This window comes from Prionailurus bengalensis, chromosome C1, assembly GCF_016509475.1.
Source record: "Prionailurus bengalensis isolate Pbe53 chromosome C1, Fcat_Pben_1.1_paternal_pri, whole genome shotgun sequence".
Lineage (NCBI taxonomy): Eukaryota > Metazoa > Chordata > Mammalia > Carnivora > Felidae > Prionailurus > Prionailurus bengalensis.
Genome location: NC_057345.1, coordinates 155,922,886 through 155,944,215, shown reverse-complemented (window position 1 = coordinate 155,944,215; position 21,330 = coordinate 155,922,886). Strand labels below are relative to the sequence as shown.

The window sequence follows — 21,330 nt, the reverse complement described above, 5'->3', positions numbered from 1 at the left end:
GATTTAAATACAGATGCTGAGCCCAATTTCAGACCTCTGAAACAAATTCTAGTGTGGGGTCTGAGACTGTGTATTTTCTAAAAGCTCCCCAAGATGATTTTTATAAATTCAACGAACGGTTTACGTCCTCAAAGTTCAGTGTCTATTAGAACAAAGAGCGATGTGCCATATTATTTTAGTTGTCTACATATCTTCACTTAATGTAATGTTATGTTACATTCTTGGATTTCAGAGAAAGGGCAAGTTTTATCTGAATAAAACTCTGAAATTTTTCACTGTGGCTATATGTTGGTGTTCTCTTAGTTTATGATAGCTTGACGGTTAGCCTGAGATGTAGAAGGGTGGCTTTGCACTTCTTATGACCTGTGCACTGAGCAGACTGCCGAGGGTAAGCCTTTGCTTGCAAGTTCATTCATTTATTCATTCATTCAAAAACACGTTTACTCAACACACTGTAGCACACATTTTGGTTCCCCAATATGTCAGAATGATTATGCTTATATTTCTAGGGGAGTTGGAGGAGAACAAAGGACCCAAGAGATTTAGTTGATTTAGTTCTCGTTGGATATTTGCATGATTTGCCTTTTTCTTCGCTGCTGAAGTTGTCTTTTCTACCAGCAGTGCAAGGGGTCCTGACTTGCCTATGCAGCCAGCAAAATGTATCAGTTTATGAAAATGCCCGAAGTGCTGAGTAATGCCTGCCAGTGTAACAGGCCAGTCTGTCCCTTCCTTACAGCTCAGTGAATGTCCTCTACCAGTGCTACATAACCCCTATGTTTTCATAACTCTGTTTCTAAACTCAAAATGAACCTGAAACTAAATAAAGCATTCAATAAACTTACCAGTATTTTCTTTATTCAAATCAGTAGTATCTAAGTCCATCCTGTAAGGACCCTCTACTTTGGTTACTAGATAGATAAAAATGTTTAAAAGTGCTATGGTCTGGTTTCTAAACATTGCTAAACAATTTCCTGAGGTAAATACCTTTCCTTGTAGCCAATGTTTGAAGGAAGTAAGTTAGATTAGTTAGGCATTGAAAGAAAGAAAGAAAGAAAGAAAGAAAGAAAGAAAGAAAGAAAGAAAGAAAGAAAGAAAGAAAGAAAAGAAAAGAAAAGAAAAAAGAAAAGAAAAAGAGGGGAAGGGAATGGAGATGAGGGGAAGGGGGAGAGGTGAAGGGAGAGAAGGGAGAGGAGGGGGGGAGGGGAGGGGAGGGGAGGGGAGGGGAGGGGAGAGGAAAGGAAAGTTCTTTTTCATCTCAGCTGACAGCAAGCAGGGCTGTTCCAGAAAGAAATGATTTGATTTCCAGCTTTTCCGCCGCATCTCTATACTGCATTAGTACTCTGCTGCAAAGCTGTGTGTTACAGAACTTTCCCCATAAGTCAGGCAGCTGTTCAGCTCTCTTCCCCATAAAAGTCATTGTTCAAGAGAGAGCAAAAAATGAAAATACAGTGCAGGTTGGTCCATATGTCCTGTCAAGTTTCATGAAGATTATAGTTCAATAAAATGCTAGTAACTGAAAAAGAATGTGATTGTAGCTTGAATTAATTTTGGTAAATGCTGTTATTTTGAAGCAGAAATCTTAGGAAAATGAAATTTTAAATATAGATTATCTAGTTAGGAGTAACAAATAACAATATAAATAAATATAATCTAATACATCAAATATTTGTGGTGACAGCTACTATTCCTTTCTGGGTAGAGTGTTAGGTGGAAGGACCATCATATTGTCCAGAGCCCAACTCATAATGTAATATAAAATATTAAATTTTGCAGTTCAGAGTATAGGAGATTTTGCTTTAAAATATGAATTTTAATTGACAATTATTCAATTAACCAAAAGTTTTGGAGGGCCTATTAAGTATGTTACTCTTCTGGGTGTTACCAGAGGCAAAAGGGCTTTGTAGCTAGGTAGATGTATAACATATTAGTAACATTTTACAAGAAAATATCTGTCTTGTGCCTAGTGAGTGGTAAAGGACTCACCAGGACTGCGGTGACCGGGGATAGCATTAGAGCCAGACTGTTCAAGAAGAGCTAAATGTTGCAGGATTCTTACTCATCCCTTCCCTTTTGCTTGGAATGCACTGCATCACCTCGAAGACTGTAGGCAGCGTATAATCTAAGACTAGGCAGTGTATAATTGCTTTACCTCTTAGAGGTGTGTGACTCACACAAATGTTTAAGAGCACTTTCCTCCTTGTTATTACGGCTATTCATGTTCAGCAGTTTCTTCCTTAGTGATCTGAATTACCTTCTCTTCTGTTCTTGAATGTGTACGTATATGACCTCTTGAGTCAAGAGGAAAGTGATAAAATCAACAAAGGCGACAAGTCACTGATGTGGAAAGATGCACTACCCAAACCTTTGAGGATAGTTCATCCTCTTTTTAATGGAAGAGATGTGACTATATAGCATGGGAGGAAGTACATATTATCTATGCATGAACTTTCTTGTCAGAACCTTCTATTTGAGATTTTTGTTAAAAATAGAGGCCAATATTATTCATTTAACCACCATGATTTACACATAGTGAGGCCATCATGAAATTAGTAAACTTGATCTGTCTTGCTGTTTTATTTTTACTGCCATCTTTCCCCCATTGATGAAAATCTGCTCGTGACTGTTTTAACATTTAACCATTATCCACTTGTGAAAAATAAAGCCCACTACTGATTCCCCTCATCAGTTAAGGACTGTCTTCAAGAACAATCTAGAATAAATGAGTTCTGTCTGGGACTGCTACCTTATTCTCTACTCCCATTCCATTCTTTCTCCCTGGTGTTTGACTTTTTTTATCAGAGAATCCCCACTAAAATTAGTTCATCCAGAGTATCCTTCCACTAAAATTAACAGTTCCCACCCCACCCCACACTGTACCTCTTCCCACCAAAAAAGAATCCTGAGATCCTCAATCTGATGGATTAAGTCACTTTGATGCAGAGAAATGAATTAGACATTGAGAAACAAGCAGTCTCTTTAAATTAATTCATGCTGATGTATGAACAACTCATACTTACTAGAGATACTTGTCTTTTAAAAGGGATTGCTTGGTAACTGAAAATGTTCACTAAATGAATTTTAGGCAATGCTAAAAATGAATTTTTAGCACAGCAGCTAAAAATTTCTTCAAAAATACAGAATGCCCAGTTAAGTATGAATTTCAGATAAACAATGAATAATTTTTTATATAAGTATGCCCCAAATGTTGTATAGGATATGCTTATATTAAAAAAGAGAGACTTTACAGGCTCCTGGGTGGTTCAGTCTGTTGAGCGTCCAGCTTTTGGTTTTGGCTCAGGTCACGATCCCAGGGTCATAGGATCGAGCCCTGAGTCAGGCTCCGCACTGAGCATGGAGTCTTGTTAAGATTCTGTCTCCCTCTGCCCCTCTCCCCGACTCGTGCACTTTCTCTCTCTCAAAGAGAAAGAGAGAGAGAGAGAGAGAGAGAGAGAGAGAGAGTCTGTTATTTATCTGTGTTCAAATCTGGGTGTCATTTTTTCTTTCTGGCAACCTTCTTCTTAAGTTATCATGGTGGTTACTACTATCCTCCATGGTTTGAGCTGGAGTTGGCTCTCTTTACCTCCAATCAGTTTAGAAAGTTGGTCTCTGGACACAATTATGTTTCCCCCATCCAGCACTCCACCTAGAAAGAACAGTAGCTATCGCTGCAAATCTAGCATTTTTGTAGACCAATTCTATAACATTTTAACAACAATAATGCCCTGCTTGCCCAGGGGATTTGAGACTTGACTGGGGGTCAGAGTGGAGTAGCAGGCAAGAAATAGTTGGGAATTTAAGCAGAAGGAAAAATAATTTGAATGTAAGCTTTAGTGGAATGTAACAATAGTGTTTAAATTACTTATAAGGTTTTATTTAACAATGCATATATTTAAACAACTTCAGCTGCCACCTGCTATGAAGATAACAAAAAGGAAATTGTTCTCAGTACCTAAGGAATGTTAGAAAACATTTTGAGATGGAAGAACAGAAATGGATCCAAAAAGTATGGCTTTTTTTTTTAAGAATTTTTTGTTTTAACTATCTCCTTCTGGTTCTTCATCACTGACATCTGACAGAAAGGTAGTGATAACCACAAAGAGTGGTTAGGTGGAAAGAATGTAGGACATGCATTGAACTTTATGTTTTCTTGTCTCACATGTTTATTAACATTCAGACTGATGTGCCAAAAATATCTTTAAATGATATGAACATTAAAATGTGCATCTAGATTAGAGGAAAATCACTCTGGCCTCATAATTTTGTGTGAGACGGTGAATACAGATGACACAATGGTTGCCCAATTATTAAAACATGGTTTACTGATAATAATTCAGAACAGCATTGCGGTTCACTGCACATACACACACATTGACTTGACTTGTGGGGTTAAGAAAGGTGTCCAATTTTCAGTGCTTCAGTGTTCCATGTCCATTTTCCTCTTCTCTGGGACTAAAACAATGAATCCATTAAGATCATAAATACCTAATTCCCCATGTGGCCTACCGTCTATTTCATAAAGCGGCTTGTAAAAGGAATTTGCTTACATTCCATTATTTCCAATATTGTTCTTTTCCCCCTCCCAACTTATATCCTTCACAGCCCTGAGTTCAGTAAATATATGGTATGTGGTATGCATTCAGTAAATATATGAGGAAAGAATAACACTGATTGCACATACCATGTGTTACAAACAAGACAGGAATAGACCTGGCTAGGGCTCCACTGTGACAGACGTGCTGGACATCTGGTAGTGTCCACTCTATAAATCTGTGATACTCGTCAGCTGGAGGACACTCAATCTAAATAAAACTATAGCGATACCTAGAGTGCCACTTCAACCCAGACCAGTATTCCAAAGAGGGAATATAGTGAGAATGACTGAATTCACGCTACAGACTACAAACAGTTAACAGAAGTACTATGTGTAATAAGTTAAGCAAATTTTATAGGATAGATGACAAATGGCATATACAGAAAGTTCAATATAGTGAGTTTTTGAATCAGGAAGTTATCTCTGTCTTTCATCTTTCAAGATCTATTTTCTACAAGTTCTTTCAGCTTACCTTGTACCAATGATGGTTCTTCTTTGAACAAGAGTTCATATCAACAGTTGCAGATAATATTATTACTTTGCCTATAATTGTTCAGTGTTCAGAGTTCATACAAACAGTCTTTATCAATTGAATTTCTGCAGCTCTGATAACTTCTGGGCTCAATTTCTCATAAGGTTGCCTTTGTCTTGAAGCTATTTCGAAAAGTGGAAGTGTGAAACACCAGGTACTCGTGCCTCGGGGTGATTAGTTTGTGTGGACTGCTCTGCTCTCCCCTTTTCCTCCGTGTCTTTCTCTCATTCTTTCCCAGGGAGTTCTGCCCTTCCTCAACCCAGCTGCTCCTGGTTCTGTGCTGTATTTCTCCATACGTCAGCTGTGCTCTGGGCACTTTGACTTTGTGATGAGGTGGTTTCATATGAATTCCCTTGAAGAGTAACTGCAAGTTGAGTTTATGCTAAAGAGGAACTCCCTGAGCAGAATTCCACCCTCTAGGACATTTTCTGTATAACACCATTTAAACATGCTTCTGACTACCGCAGTTCAAGAACTTCTTTTGAACTGTTTTACACCCTGGGTTGTTTAGACAAAGCACATAAAAATCAAGCGGGAAAGCCATAAAAAATAAAAAGCATGAGTTTTTTTTTTAAGTTTATTTATTTTGAGAGAGAGAGAAAGAGAGAAAGAGAACGAGCTTGGGAGGGGTAGAAGAGAGAATCCCAAGCAGGCTCCACGAGAGATTCAGGGCTCAATCTCATGAACCATGAGATCATGACCTGAACCAAAATCAAAAGATGGATGCTTAGCCAACTGAGCCGCCCAGGCGCCCCAAAACTATGAGTTTTCAAACACGCTAATGCCTAGACATTCAGTAAAGATGCTACCAAAGTCTAATCACGCATGCCATGAGACCTGGAAGAATTTACATATTGATTGAAAATATTGCATTATTTCAGTGACATGGTTATCAAAGTAGATATTGGCAAAGAGGGAGCATGACAGTTTTTCCCCCAACATCTTGTGCTAAAATGCTAGTGTTGACCTCTTTACCCCTCAACAGGAATTGTACCGAGTAAGCCTGATTTTTCTTCTCTCTCCCATTATTGTCCCATAGCAAAGGAAAAATGCTGACTCGATCACTATTTCCCTGGCTGCTACTTATAGCTACATAACTCCCACCTTTACTGGCACCATGGGCACAAATGACTTGCGTTGCCTGAGAGAGAGCGGCAAGAATAATGGCATTCATTCCGTCTGGATCTTTGTGAGATTTATATTAAAATACTTTTCGACAGTGGTTTTCGAAAAACATTGAAGGGACTCCTGACCTCACTACAAACAGAAGGGAAGGGTGAGGTGTGTGGGAAAGATGAGCAACAGAAGTGACATGAGGGGCTGAGGAAAAGGAAGGAAGTGGAGCATCAGGGAGACTTGGAAGAGAAAAAAAATGAGCAAGGAGAAAGGGAAGGGTGAGCACATGAACAGCACTGGCCACTGTACTTCTGCTCCCTCCATGGTCCACTTTGTTCAAAACCCACCATGTATAACCTGGGCTCAGGCAGTGCCTCCCTCTTTCCATGACACACAGGCGTGGGAGATTTTCAGTGCTTTCACGTCACACTCAGTATCTCCAAATCTGCAACCACAGACACAGCCCAATGAGACTGCTACTCTCTTTATCTTCCCAAACCTCTGTGGCCGGACGACTCACCCAACAAAACAAGAGTATTTATTTTCAAACATAAAAGACTTATTTACTAGGAGATTTTAATTTAAATAATTTGTTTATAATTAAGGCTATTGCTATATTCTTAACACAAACTAATTAAAGTCGTGCCAGAGAATACCCTTAAGTTAGCCTGAGTATGATGATGAAGAAGAGATCTTGAATTTCACGAGGTTTATAATGTGGGCTATCCACCATCCTACTTTTTATGACTATCTTCTCTCTGAGGGAAAACAAGACAAGGCAAAACAAACAAAAAGCCCTAATGATATTTATGTTCTTCAAGACTGAACTGTAGACAGAACCTATTAAACTAGAGCAAGTGTGAATCTCAGTCAAAAGTTGAGTTTGAGAGATATGTTTCTGTATCATTTGTTGAAAAAGCTTAGCAATCTGGTCATTGATTAGTGGCTTTCACTGACAGATTAGTCAGATTTGCTGTGTTATATCACCATGAAGTTTCAGGGATTTACAAACTTGTTAGTGGCTCCTGGGTTGTTCTGGCAGTTCTGTCCATGTATCTTCCTGTTCCAGGACACAGGCTGAAGGAGCAACCTCTATTTGAAACGTGCCATTCTCAGGACAGAGGGAAAAGAATAGGACTGGATGTGGAGCCCCTGGGTGGCTCAGTTAGTTAAGCGTCCGACTTCACTCAGGTCATGATCTCACGTCTCATGGGTCTGACCCTAGCATCAGGCTCTGTGCTGACAGCTCAGAGCCTGGAGCCTGCTTCAGATTCTCTCTCTCTCTCTCTCTCTCTCTCTCTCTCTCTTTCTCTCTCTCTCTCTCCTCTCTCTCTCTCTTTCTTTTTCTCTCTCTGTCCCTCTCCCACTCACACACACAATCTCTCTCTTTCTCTCTCTTTCTCAAAAATAAACGTTAAAAAAACAAACAAAAGAATAAGGCTGAGTGGAACCACAGCATTGCCTGGAAAGCTTCTGTGTGGTTGAAGATCGTTGGTCTTCTCACCTTCCACTGGACAAAGCAAGTCACTGGGTCAAGGGACAATGGGGCAAGGAAGTACATTCTAGGAACACCACTGACCTGGATGGGCTGCAAGTCGCAAGGCAGTTGGTGGAGATTCCCTTAGGGGATTCTCTTAGGGGAAGCAGATGATCGCACTTCTACCACAGTTGAATACAATTGAGGCACCCTGTTCACCCCTTCAGGTCCGTTAGGTCTGCTGCTGTGGGCAATGCTTAATGTAAAGAGGAGTTTTGGGCAAGACTAAGATTTTCCCCGTCAAGGATCTCCCCTTCCAGCTGCCCCCACTGAGATTTTTTTTGCCTGTCTAAAGCATTGCCATCCCCTTCCCCATCTAGAGACTCTGACTGTTCAGTGCAGCAACTCCCTCCCCCATCTCCCTGTTCTTGGGACTTCTAACATCATATTTGTAAGAGTTCACCAAGAAAGAAGAAATCATGGACTTCAAGCAGCTTCTGTTTACTGCTCTACTAAAATTCATGAGGTAATAAAGACCTTACAATTCAATTTGCTTGAAATGATAAATACACACACACACACACACACACACACACACACATATATATGTATATATATATGTGTGTGTGTGTGTGTATCTATATATACGTGTGTATATATATAGAGAGAGAGAGCGCACACAAATTTATATTTCAATAAACGTTGCCACCACGTAACCAGTTTCTAAAGGCTAAGGCTCTCAGTGCATGTCTAAGACACATACATGCCTTATTTCCTACCATCAATGCATCTGTTTACCCAGATGGGTAAGTGCAAGATATGTCCTGTAATGGGTAGTAGTTGAATGGTTTCTGGAATTTAAGAAATAAATTGATGGTATAGTTAAAAGCATAGTATGGAGATAGCAATTGCCCATGCAACTGGACCCAGTGAACTATTTTGTCTAATAAAATTTACCATAGAGCAAAGGACGATAGGATTAAAGACAGGATAGTATCTATTAGAGCTAAATTTGAGTAGGAAAGTTCTCTGTGGAACAGGAATATAAGCGTTGGGGCTACAACAGTATATGTTTGGTCAAGCACATTATGGGAACTGATTTGAATGAGTCAATGTGTTTTGTTTTTTGATTCATTAAATACTGCCTCAAACATATTGCCAGACTAGGATTATAATCAAAGTTAACTCTAATTGATGGGATTGGAACATTAGGTCCAATTTTGTTTTTCTAAACATTTAATTCAATAGTTATACAATGAAGAAAAATGCCCAATAATTGCACGGTTTTATTAATAAAAAAACAATGCATTATATATTTCTTGATTCTAGACATCCCTAGAATATAGTTTTATTTTAGTTTGATGTATGACGCTTTTTAATTCCACTCTTTGTGTTAACTTCGCTTTAACATCTGATCTAAATATAGATCATCTATTCAACAGAGTAGTAAATGATGTCCATTTGAACAAAGTACTTTATTGATATTGAATCGACCAAGACACTAGTGGATTGAGTGAATCTTGTAACTCATGGTTTAATATTAAAATATCCTGAAAAGTACTCTCAAAATATACAATGTAGATGTCAATGTATGTTAGATATGTGACCTTATTTTAAGTGTAATCTGCATATAGCATGAAAATTTAGAGATGGATTACAAACTTTTTAAAGAATGTAAGTATTTTAATCACATGGATGAAATATGTTGTTTAGTGAATCCCAATTATAATACTAAAAATGGATATTATTAAAAATCAAATAAAATACTTTTATTATACACATACCAAACAGACTATTTCTAGAAAAGAAATTTGTAAGACAATATTTTATAAGCTGGTGAAATTCTATGTAAAAACCAATTTCCTTCTTGGGTGTTAAAAAAAAGAGCTATGTGAGATCACAACTGTAAAAATAACATTTTACCTAGTTATTTTTATTATTATTGGCAGTAACATTCTTTTGTAAAGTGGGTAGCAAAATCAACTGAGAGTCTTCATGACTTTCCATGCCCAGATGGTTTATGTGCCCAGAATAGTAATGGGATGGTACAGGAGCTGACAGTCATTTCGGCAGGAGGCTGTCTCTTTTCTCCTCAGCATGAAAATCAAACCACATTAGGGACAGAATTGTATTATGAATTTTTTCCACCTCAAATTATATAGTATAAGGTGATCAAGATACATAAATGTTGTATAATTATAACTGTGGTGTTCAGAAACCTTTGGGGAAATTGAAGTGGGGCAGATGAATTCTAGAAAGTAACCGGGTTTAGCAAAACATAAAAAAGTTATTGAAGTAAAATATAAATTGACTGAAGAAATATAGTTGGTCAGGTTTTAAACCTTTATGGTATGGTTTCTAAACTTAACTATTACAATCACCTTTTTTTAAATGTCTTTTGTTCTTCAGAATATCTAAGATAGTCTCCATTTATGCCAAAATACTTTATTTACTAGCTTTGTTTTGGGGGTCTCCCAGGAATATAATTTGAGCAAATGTTAGTATAATGTGGCTACTAGTATTATATTTGTATATACTTTACTGAAGTTTAAAATCATGTAAGTTCTTGAAAATTATTTCATAACTGCTAAAAATAGACAGGCATGGGTTTGGGAATCAGGAATTAAAAATTGTGATTCCAGTTCTGCCAATAAGCTGTGTGACCCTGGACATGTCATATATTTATTTTGGAAGTAAGAAACACATAAATTCCAAAATTAGAAAAGTTAATTTTGCTTATTGGATGATCTCTAAATATTTGCTATTTCTTAATTTTATGATTTACTTCTCTTTGATTCTCTTTTTTTTTTTTAATTTTTTTTTTCAACGTTTATTTATTTTTTTGGGGACAGAGAGAGACAGAGCATGAACGGGGGAGGGGCAGAGAGAGAGGGAGACACAGAATCGGAAACGGGCTCCAGGCTCCGAGCCATCAGCCCAGAGCCCGACGCGGGGCTCGAACTCACGGACCGCGAGATCGTGACCTGGCTGAAGTCGGACGCTTAACCGACTGCGCCACCCAGGCACCCCTCTTTGATTCTCTTAAAATACCTTAGTTAACCTTACGGAAGTTCAGAGGTTGAAGCAAACTAAGTAAATAATCTCTGCCTGAAAGCCTGTCTTGTAGCCTCCAGTGACTTTGTTCCATATCAGCATCAAAATACTATTACATTAGGGATTATATGTATTCTGTCTGTAAAGAAAAACTTAAAAGCTAAAACCTGAGAAAACATAAATATTTGTATGCTTAGTTCACTCATCAATTGGCCAATTGATTTTTTTTCCTTGTAAATTCTTACCAGGGCCAGATAAAGCACAAAATAGTAGTAATTAATTTAATAACTCATAATGGAAGCAGTGGAAGCTTGGAGAAGATAGAGAACTGTCACAGCACGTTGGTGGCAGGGGGGGCAGGCAGTAGAGAGGGGGTTACTTTTAGGCTTTAAAAAAAGCAACATAGAATTTAAGGACATTGTGGAAGCAAAAATATCTCATCAGAAGTTAACAGTTATGCTATTTTCACCTAAACCCACGACGACATTAGAATGCACAGTTGTGGGCATTAGCAGTCTCTTGGGGGGAACATTAAATAGCATCTTTCTTTCTCACCCACATTCTGAACCAAGAGAAAAATTAAACAGGAGACTAAGACAGATAAGTAACAAAACACCACTTTTATACCTCATAGAAGTTTGTTTGGAGGGTGTAGCTTTGTGTGAAAGCCCAAAAAAGCCTGCAGGCCAAACTCCAGAGTTAAGCAGACCTTCGCAGCCAGGCCCACATGGTCATGATTAGAGGTGCTTTCCAAAAGAAGTTACATAGCCATTAACCTATAGAAGGCCAATTTTTTTCAAATACAAAGCAAGTATAAGATTGCCTTCATGTTTAAGGCTTTTGGGTGAAATGCCACTGTGAAGATGAAATGCTTCATTCTGACCTATTGTAGACATTTCTGTTCGGTTGGAAAAATGCAGATGCCAAAGAAGTTGGAACTACGAGACTTCATGAGTTAAGCTTACTTTAAATGAAGCACCTCTATCTGCACTGCAAAGGTAACCAAAACCACATTGTCCCCCAAGTCCAAGCTATCTCAGTATAAATATTTTACAAAGCCCTCTAAGAATGTGTGGCATTACTAAAATGTAATTCTAACTCTACTGATTTAGCTTCCCTTTTTCATATCAGTTTCAGATCATCAGATGATATCATCTTTTATTTATTATTTCTACATTGTAATAAATTTTCCCCTTATCCTTCTTTCACCCACATTAATTAATAGAGGGCTATCACTTTACTATTTCTTTCCAGTGACAAATTCTACTTTGTTCTGTTACTGCCTCTTTTCCACAGCCTCTGGCTTCCATTTATTTATTTATTTATTTATTTATTTATTTATTTTTTAGATTTTCTTATCTCCTTCAGGATCTCTTATCTAACTGGCTTTTGCTCTTGTTTTGCTTATCTTCCTAAAGAATCATTCTTCTTCCATTTTTCTGTTGCCCACTACACTTATTCCCAACATTTTTTTTTTTTTGGTTGTTGTTCTTTCAGATTTGCTGACTATTGACATGCACTTCTTTTTATTTTTTGCTGTATGGTTACCTCGTTTTTTTGTTCTTTTTTTTATTTTGTCTAAATGCATATCCATATTCCTCTTGAAAATGCATGTATGTCTCGTTGCAGTCTTTACACCAAGAAAGTTATATGGTCTTACCTCTTTTGAAAGTTAGCAATGCCTTCTCTGTCAACTCAAAGATATATTTAAATGCTGTTTCTCTTGTAAAGAGAAAGGTGTAAGCCAAAACCACAGATTCTGTGAGGTTCCTCCCTTCCATATTGGATTATGTATAGTTTCATAAATTAGGATCATTTAAAGTATTCAGTTATGAATGTTTGCACTAAAGACTGAAGTTCCTTTTCAAGTGTAAATGGAAAACTCATGATTGATTGATTGATTGATTTTTAAAGTTTATTTTGTTTTATTTGAGAGAGAGAGAGAAAGAGAGAGAGAGCATGTGTGCATGAGCTGGAGAGGGGCAGAGAGAAAAGGAGAGAGAATCTCAAGCAGGCCCTGCTTGGTCAGCACAGAACCCCACACAGGGGCTTGCACCCCTGAACCATGAGGTCATGACCTGAGCCAAAACCAAGAGTCGGATACTTAACTGACTGAGCCACCTAGGCACCCCAGCTCATGATTTATTTTTATATTTTTTAGCAAAGTATGTACAAATTCCAAATATAATTTAGAACTTTTTTCCATAGTGTTACTGACAAAATATTAATATTGAATTATATCTGATAGTTTTTAGATATTACATAAATAAACAAGGGGTAGGTAGGTTATAATTTTAAAAAGCTTTCTTCCTATAATTAATATAAGGTTTATTTTTAAATAGATACTTGAATATAAGGTCTACTTAGAGTCGCAAAAACCCTTTCATTAGTCTCAGTGTGACGATGTCATTACAATATGCATGAAATTGCTGATATATAAATGTAATTCTAGTGTCTTAACTAATTTATAATTAATATATTATAGTTCAAGTGATCATATTTGTCAGTGTAAAACATTTTTCTTCTATCTTCCTGGTCGTTTACTTCTCCAGTTGGAACTCACAGCCAATAATTAGGAGGATTTGCCTGGAGGGCTTTTCTCAGATGGGCTATTTCTGGAAAATATGAAGGCTTTTAGTAACTTTCTGTTCCATCTACACAACTTGATGGGCAATGATCTCTAACACAGCATTCCCTTTGAAGGCCAGTGATTGTCCACAATGATCATATGTAGTTAAAATATGCCTATATATAAAATCCAAATATATACATATTAAGGAAGTCACTAAAGCAGTAAAATGGAAAGGATGAAACAAAATGGATGGACAGCGACATACCAGATGAATGCAAACAAGAAGAAAGTAGGAGTCATTACATGACAGCAAAGTTGTCCTCAGAGGGAAAGATAGTAAAGTGAGGTGAGGACTATTTAAGGTAGGAAAGGGTTCAATCCACTCCAAAGACCTGATCCGGAACAATGTCTACACACCAAATAACACAGTATTAAAATTCGTAAAACAAAAGTCACAGGGAGTATAAGAATAAACAGAAACACATAAAAAACAGACTTTAATTTCCCAAACTCCAAACTCAAAATAGATCAAATAGAACAAAAATATGTACAGATATAGAAGGTCTAAACAAGGTAAATTTAATTGAGATATACTAAACTCTATAGCTTTAAAATAAATAAAATTTTTCTGTGTTCTTTGAAAGTCATTCTGTGTCCAAACCTTTATTAGGACAAAAAGACATCTCAGTAAATTCCAAAGAGCAGAAATGGTACAAACTACATTATTGGATTATAATACAATAAAACTAAACATAAGTAAACAAATTAGTGGAAGAAATCTATCATTTGGAAATTGTAAACACTTTCTCTTACACAGCTCTTACAATAAAGAGGAATTTGAAAGCAAAGTTAATTAAGAACATTCTGGTTATTTTTTTAATTTATTTTTCCAAGTTTGCATAATTCTAAAATTTTCTTGTTATTTTTGTGAAGGCTATATTTAATTTATTAATTACCTCAGGAAAATTTTATATCTTTATTATATTGTATTTCTATCTAAGAAAAGCATATGTCTTTCCATCCATTTATACTTTTTTTGTCTTTTTAAAGATTTAAAAAAATTCTTACACTGTATATATGAAATACTTATTAATTGTATTTTTCCCCTTTTAAATAAACTATTTTTTAGGTTTACAGAAAAATTGAGCAAAAAGTACAAAGGTCCCACATATGCCCAGCCCTCGTTTTAGTGTAGGACAGACAGCGTCCTACACCAGAATGGTACCTTTTGTTGTAATTGATGAATTTACATTAACACATTATTATCACCCCAAGTACACAGTTTACATTATGGCTCACTCTTGGTCTTGAACATTCTGTGTGTTTGGACAATGTATAGTGACATGCATCTATCATTATAGTATTATACAGAAAAGTTTCACTGCCCTAAAAATCCTCTGTGCTTCATTTATTCATGGTTCTTTCCTCACTAACCCCTGCCAACCACTGATCTTTTTATTGTCTCCATAATTTTGCCTTTTCCAGACTGTCATATAATTGGATTCATGCATTATGTAGCTTTTTCTGATTGGCTTTTCCTCTTAGTAATATGCATTTAAGTTTCCTCCATCTCATTTTGTGGCTGGATAGCTCATTTCTTTTTAGTGCTAAATAGTATTCCATTGTCAGGACATACCACCATTTATTGATCCATTTACCTATGAAGGACATCTTGATTGCTTCCACATTTTGGCAATTTTTATTAATAAAGCTGCTATAAACATTTGTGTGGGGGGGTTTGTGTAGACATAAGATTTCAACTCATTTGGGTAAATACCAAGGAGGGCAATTGCTAGATTACTTGCTAAGAGTAAGTTTTGTTTTGTAAGAAGTTGGCAAACCATCTTCCAAAGTGACTATACCATTTAGCATTCCAGATGACAACGAATGAGAGTTCTATTACTCCACATTCTTGTCGGCATTTTGTGTTATCAGTATTTTAGATTTTGGCCATTCTAATAGGTAGGGGTAGTATTTCATTGCTATTTTAATATGCATTTTCTGATGACATATGATATGGAGCATCTTTTCTTATGCTTGTGTGCCATCTATATATGTTATTTGGTAAAGTGTCCATTAAGGTCTTTGATCATTTTTTAAATCATGTTGATTGTTTTCTTATTGTAGAGTTTTAAGAGTTCTTTATATATATTTTTTCCTTTGAACCAAAATGTATTGACATTATTTCTAGTGCAGTTAAATTAAAAACAGTTTCTAAACAAACCTGTGAAGGGGTTGAAGCTAGGGAAGCCATGAAATGTGTTTCTCCTTAGTTGTAGCTTGGTGGTACCAGCAGGAAGAATTTCAGACACAGGAACACAGTATAACCCTTCAGTTTTGAAATGCTGCTAAGTCTACTCATGCCTCAGAAGTGATTGCCCCTGGGGGCGCCTGGGTGGCTCAGTTGGTTGAGCGTCCAACTTCAGCTCAGGTCATGTTCTCCTGGTTCATGAGTTTGGGCCCCGCATTGGGCTCTGTGGTGACAGCTCAGAGCTTGGAGCCTGTTTCAGATTTTGGCCCCTGAATCCTCTCGGCCCCTCCCCTGCTCATGCTCGCTCTCTCTCCCTCCCTCTCTCCCTCTCGCTCTCAAACATAAATAAACATCAAAAAAAATAAAAAGTACAAAAAGAAAAAAAGAAAGAAATGATTGCCCCTGCCCTAAAAAAATTGAAATCATCTCCACCATTATATGGAGCCAGGGCCCAAACGGGAGCTTCTCTGTATATCTTGGGTAAAAGTCCTTTATCTGCTTTGTCTTTTGCAAATATTTTCTCCCAGTCTGTGGCTTGTTTTTTTTTCATTCTCCTGATATTGTCTTTAACAGAGCAGAAGTTGGGGCGCCTGGGTGGCGCAGTCGGTTAAGCGTCCGACTTCAGCCAGGTCACAATCTCGCGGTCCGTGAGTTCGAGCCCCGCGTCAGGCTCTGGGCTGATGGCTCAGAGCCTGGAGCCTGTTTCAGATTCTGTGTCTCCCTCTCTCTCTGCCCCTCCCCCGTTCATGCTCTGTCTCTCTCTGTCCCAAAAATAAATAAAACATTAACAGAGCAGAAGTTTGTTTTTTTTTTTAATTTTAATGAAATCCAGTTTATCAATTTTTTTTTTCATGGATCATGCTTGTTGTGTTTATCTAAAAGTCATTGCCAAACCAAAGGTCATCTAAATTTTCTTCTATGTTCTTTTCTAGGAGTTCTATAGTTTTGCATTTCACATTTAGGTCTTTGGTCCATTTTGAGTTTGTTTCTGTGAAGAGTGTAAGGTCTGTGTCTAGATTCATGTTTTTGCCATCCAGTTGTTCCAGCACCATTCATTGGAAAAAAACTATCTTTGCTCCATAATATTGCTTTTGCTCCTTTATCAAAGATCAGTTGACTCAAGTAATATGGGTTTATTCCTGAGCTTTCTGTTCTGTACTGTTGACCTGTTGGTCAATTCTTGCACCAACACCACACTACTTGATTACTCTAGTGTTATAGTAAGTCCTGAAGTCGGGTTCTGTTGGTCATCCAAGTTTTTTCTTCTCCTTCAATATTGTGTTGCCTATCCTGTCTTTTGCTTCTCCAAATAAACATAAGAATCAGTTTGTCAATATCCAAAAAAACAATTTGCTGGAATTTTTATTGAGATTGCTTTGATCAATAGATCAATAGACCAACAGAAATTAAGTTGGGAAAACTGACATTTTGATATTACTGAGTTTTCCTCTCCATGAGCAGGGAATATCTCCATTTATTTAGCTCTTCTTTGATTGTTTTTATTAGTTTTGTAGTTTCCTCATACAGACATTCTACTTGTTCATTGCTGTGTATAGGAAAGCAATTTACTTTTGCATATTGCTCTTGTATCCTGCAAACTTGCTGTAATTCCCTTTAGTTTCAGGGTTTTTTTTAATTTTTTCTTTTGGGTTTTCCACATAGACAATTTGTTATCAGCAAACAAATTTTATTTATTCCTTCTTAATCTGTACATCTTTTCTTGTCTTAATTGCAGTTATTAAGACTTGTAGTATGGGGCGCCTGGGTGGCGCAGTCAGTTAAGCGTCCGACTTCAGCCAGGTCACGATCTCGCGGTCTGGGAGTTCGAGCCCCGCGTCAGGCTCTGGGCTGATGGCTCGGAGCCTGGAGCCTGTTTCCGATTCTGTGTCTCCCTCTCTCTCTGCCCCTCCCCCGTTCATGGTCTGTCTCTCTCTCTCCCAAAAATAAATAAACGTTGAAAAAAAAAAAAAAGACTTGTGGTATAATGTTGAAAAGGAGAGTGAGAAGGGACATCCTTGTAGCACAAAAACACCACAAACTCAGAAAAATATAGTTTTTTTAAAGGCCCAACATTAAATTGCTGATGTCATATCTAAAAATTTGATATAGATTAAAAAGGAAAAAAAATGATAACATGGACTGTTATGTAAATAGGAAGTCATACAAAAGAAAATAAAAAATACAGCTCTTAACCATATGAAAAAAAAAGTTCAACTGGTCTCAGAGTAAGCCAAATGCAAATTAAAACTATACTGAGATCCCATTTTTGTTTCAATCAGATTGAAAATATTGAAAATAAAATAACACATTATGTGGGGAAGCTGTAGACAAATAGGCACCACATTATATTGTCATCAGGAGAATCAATACTTCAAAGTGAGTAATTTTGCAATAATATCAAAATTAAAGATCCAGTTTTTTGCACAACCAAGTCCATTTTTTAGAAATTGATACCATAAATATGTCCACGTATATGTGAAAATATGTGTATAAAATTTATTAACTGCAGCTTTATTTAGAATAGCAAAGTATTGGAAACAACCTGAATACCCATAACTGGGTGGTTCATTCAATAAATTACAGTGCATGCAAACAATGGAAAACCAGGTAGCTGATACAGATGGTTGAATCTATGAAAATTGATAAGGAATGAACTCTAATATATATTTTTAAGTGAAAAATGGAAGATGCAAAGGAGTTGTATCCTAAGACACTATGTCTATATACTTTTAAATAGAAAATGTGGGGACACCTGGGTGGCTCAGTCAGTTAGGCATCTGACTTCAGCTCAGGTCATGATCTTGCGGTTGTGGGTTCGAGTCCTGCATTGGGCTCTGTGCTAACAGCCCAGAGCCTGGAGCCTGCTTTGGATTCTGTGTCTCCCTCTCTCTCTGCCCCTCCTCTGCTCATACCCTGTCCCTGTCTCTGTCTCTGTCTCTCTCTCTGTCTCTCAAAATAAATGTTAAAAAAAAAAAGAGAATGTATGAGTACACATACACTCATGTGATTAGTGATTACTTATTACATACCTGGAAAAATATATGAAGATGATAACAGTGTTTACCTCTGGGAACAGGAATTGACTGTTGGAGAACGGGTGGAAGGGAGTTTGCATTGTATTTCCTTTTAAATGTTTTGAGTTTATATCATTACACACATTTTCTATCAGAAAACTAGTTAAAAATAAAAACCATATATACATCTATGTCATAATACTTCCCTAATGAGAAAATGCACCATACTTGTTATCCCTAAACTTTTATTTCCACGTAAATAACTACCAGTGTTTTCCTGATGCCTCATCAGAGAAGTAAAACTTTAAGGTTCGATATTCCTTTTCCATTGATTTAAATTTACTGATTTAATTTTTCTATTCTTCCAGCCCCTAAGCTGATTACAGGTAGACTGCAAGAAACTCTGAAAGTTTTATTAGCTCACTTAATACACTGAGGATACAAATTTAGACTTAAATGTCCCACTTGTTTCTGGTCATCCACTGAAAACTATTGTTATAAACCTCACAGCAGTGGGGACTTCCTTCAGTGAAATTTGAGGTCCCTCTAGGACTCCTCACCAAACAGTTATGGCTGCAATTTTATTATAGTGGCTTATATTCACCAAAGCTGCAATTAACTGTATCATAGCTTGTTGACCTTAATGAGTTAACACAGTGTCCAAATAAAACTCATATCCAAGTGGTAGCTTAGGCTCTGGGAAGTTTTGGCTCAGTAATATCTGTGAAATTTGAGCTCATATTAAATATACCTTGAAACAATACATTTGGGATTTGGCTCCTGGCATCAGATCAGATCTGACTCTGCTGCATGGAGTTGAGAGTTTTGCCTCGGGTGCTAATAATATGTTTAGCTGTATAGGACTATAGAATCAGCAAGAATAGCATTATTGCTTTAGTGAAGAAAAACACTTCCGTTTTTGTTGGCACCCTGGCTTCTTTCTGATAATTTTTTCCTGAAACAGGAGAATCCTGCTGTCTCCTATATGTATAGCTATCTTTTCCCATCTGAGGCCTAATCTAGGAATTTTTTTTCCAGCCTAGTCTTTCTCTCATTCCTAGCCACATAAATGGCATTTGTCCAACACTGAACCGTCTCTGTCTGTGTTCAAATAAGCCAGCCCTCGCATGGCTAATGTCATAAGTCAGCCACAATTCCAGCTGTCTCAATCTCAGATTAGATGAAGACTCAGGTCTGTGACTCAGGCAGCAGTGACTATTTGATTGGTTATTAAGGCTGGCTGCAGTGGGGCACCTGGCTGAGTGTCTGACTTCGGCTGAGGTCATGATCTTAAAGTTCACGAGTTCAAGCCCTGCGTCAGGCTCTGTGCTGTCAGCTCAGAGCTCGCTTTGAGTCTTCTGTCCCCCTCTCTCACTCTGCCCCTCCCCCACTCATGCTGTCTCAAAAATGAATAAACATTAAAAAAAAAAAAAAAGGTGGCTGGAGCCAACTGTTTTGACCAGCTTGGTCAGGAGCCACTTGTTAGGACTAGAGGGTTGGATGATATACCCTCTCAGAGATATCTCCCTTTCCACTTCATCCTGTTCCTAAGCTATCCATTGCCCCTATGGGGGATATATCCTCGTCTGGGTAGCTCCCAGAGTAAATGGTCCATTAGGGACATGATGGTATTTAGCCTAATGTACTTTAATTAAGGCTATAGTTGAATCACTTCCTTAAGTTATGGCACAATTACTGTATCGGCAAAGCACAAGAATTAATAAACTTGGGACATTTAACAAAACCTGAGCTAGAAAGGACATCTGTTAGGCCAAAGCCATTGAAGCAGTAAGTAGAGTGGTGGTTGCTGGAGGGGGGGCGGGGGCGGGTAGAAAGTTGACATTCAATGGGTATAAAGTTTCAGTTATGCAGGATGAATAAGTTCTATATCTGCTATACAACTGTATGCCTGTAGTTAACAATTCTATCTCGCACGCTTAAAAATTTGTTCAAAGGGTACATCTTGTGTTAAATGTTCTTACAACACACACAAAAAATCCTATTTAGGAATTACACTTTTTTAAATATTTTTAAAATGTTTATCCATTTTTGAGAGAGGCAGGGACAGAGCATGAGCAGGGAGAGACAGAGAGAGGAGGAGACACAGAATCTGAAGCGGTCTTCGTGCTCTGAGTTGTCAACACAGACCTTAGGATCATGACCTGAGCTGAAATTGGACCCTTAACCTACTGAGCCACCCAGGCACCCCTAGGAATTTCATTTTAATTTAAATGGGAACAAAAATTTTAATCATCTGGTTCATATGTCATGACCAGAGTTTATAGGTACTAAAATCTTCTCTTAATCTTCTTAGAATATCTGCATCCTTTTTTTTTTTTTTTTAGGACTTTCATATGCAGAGTAAATGGTAATTAAAATGTGCAGGATGACAAGATGGAGCAAACAGTGCTTGTACCACCAGGACCTGACAGCTTCAACTTCTTCACCAGAGAATCTCTTGCGGCTATTGAAAGACGCATTGCAGAAGAAAAGGCTAAGAATCCCAAACCAGACAAGAAAGATGATGATGAAAATGGCCCAAAGCCAAATAGTGACTTGGAAGCTGGAAAGAACCTTCCTTTTATTTATGGAGACATCCCTCCAGAGATGGTGTCAGAGCCGCTGGAGGACCTGGACCCGTACTATATCAATAAAAAAGTGAGTGTTTTTTATTGGGCATATTTTACTCCTAATTGCCTACTGAGTACCTTGGACTGTTATAG

At 37.4% G+C, this 21,330-nt stretch overlaps 1 protein-coding gene across 5 annotated transcripts in view; it reads left to right on the top strand.

The window, feature by feature from the left end:
* Positions 1–21,330, top strand: part of LOC122481407 (sodium channel protein type 1 subunit alpha) — a 150,571-nt gene that overhangs the window by 45,544 nt on the left and 83,697 nt on the right. For all 5 annotated transcript variants that reach the window (XM_043576942.1, XM_043576945.1, XM_043576941.1 and 2 more), the window contains exon 2: positions 20,953–21,265. In XM_043576942.1, coding sequence (XP_043432877.1) covers positions 21,002–21,265 — 264 coding nt within the window. In that variant the 5' untranslated portion in view covers positions 20,953–21,001. The remainder of the gene's footprint in view (positions 1–20,952; positions 21,266–21,330) is intronic.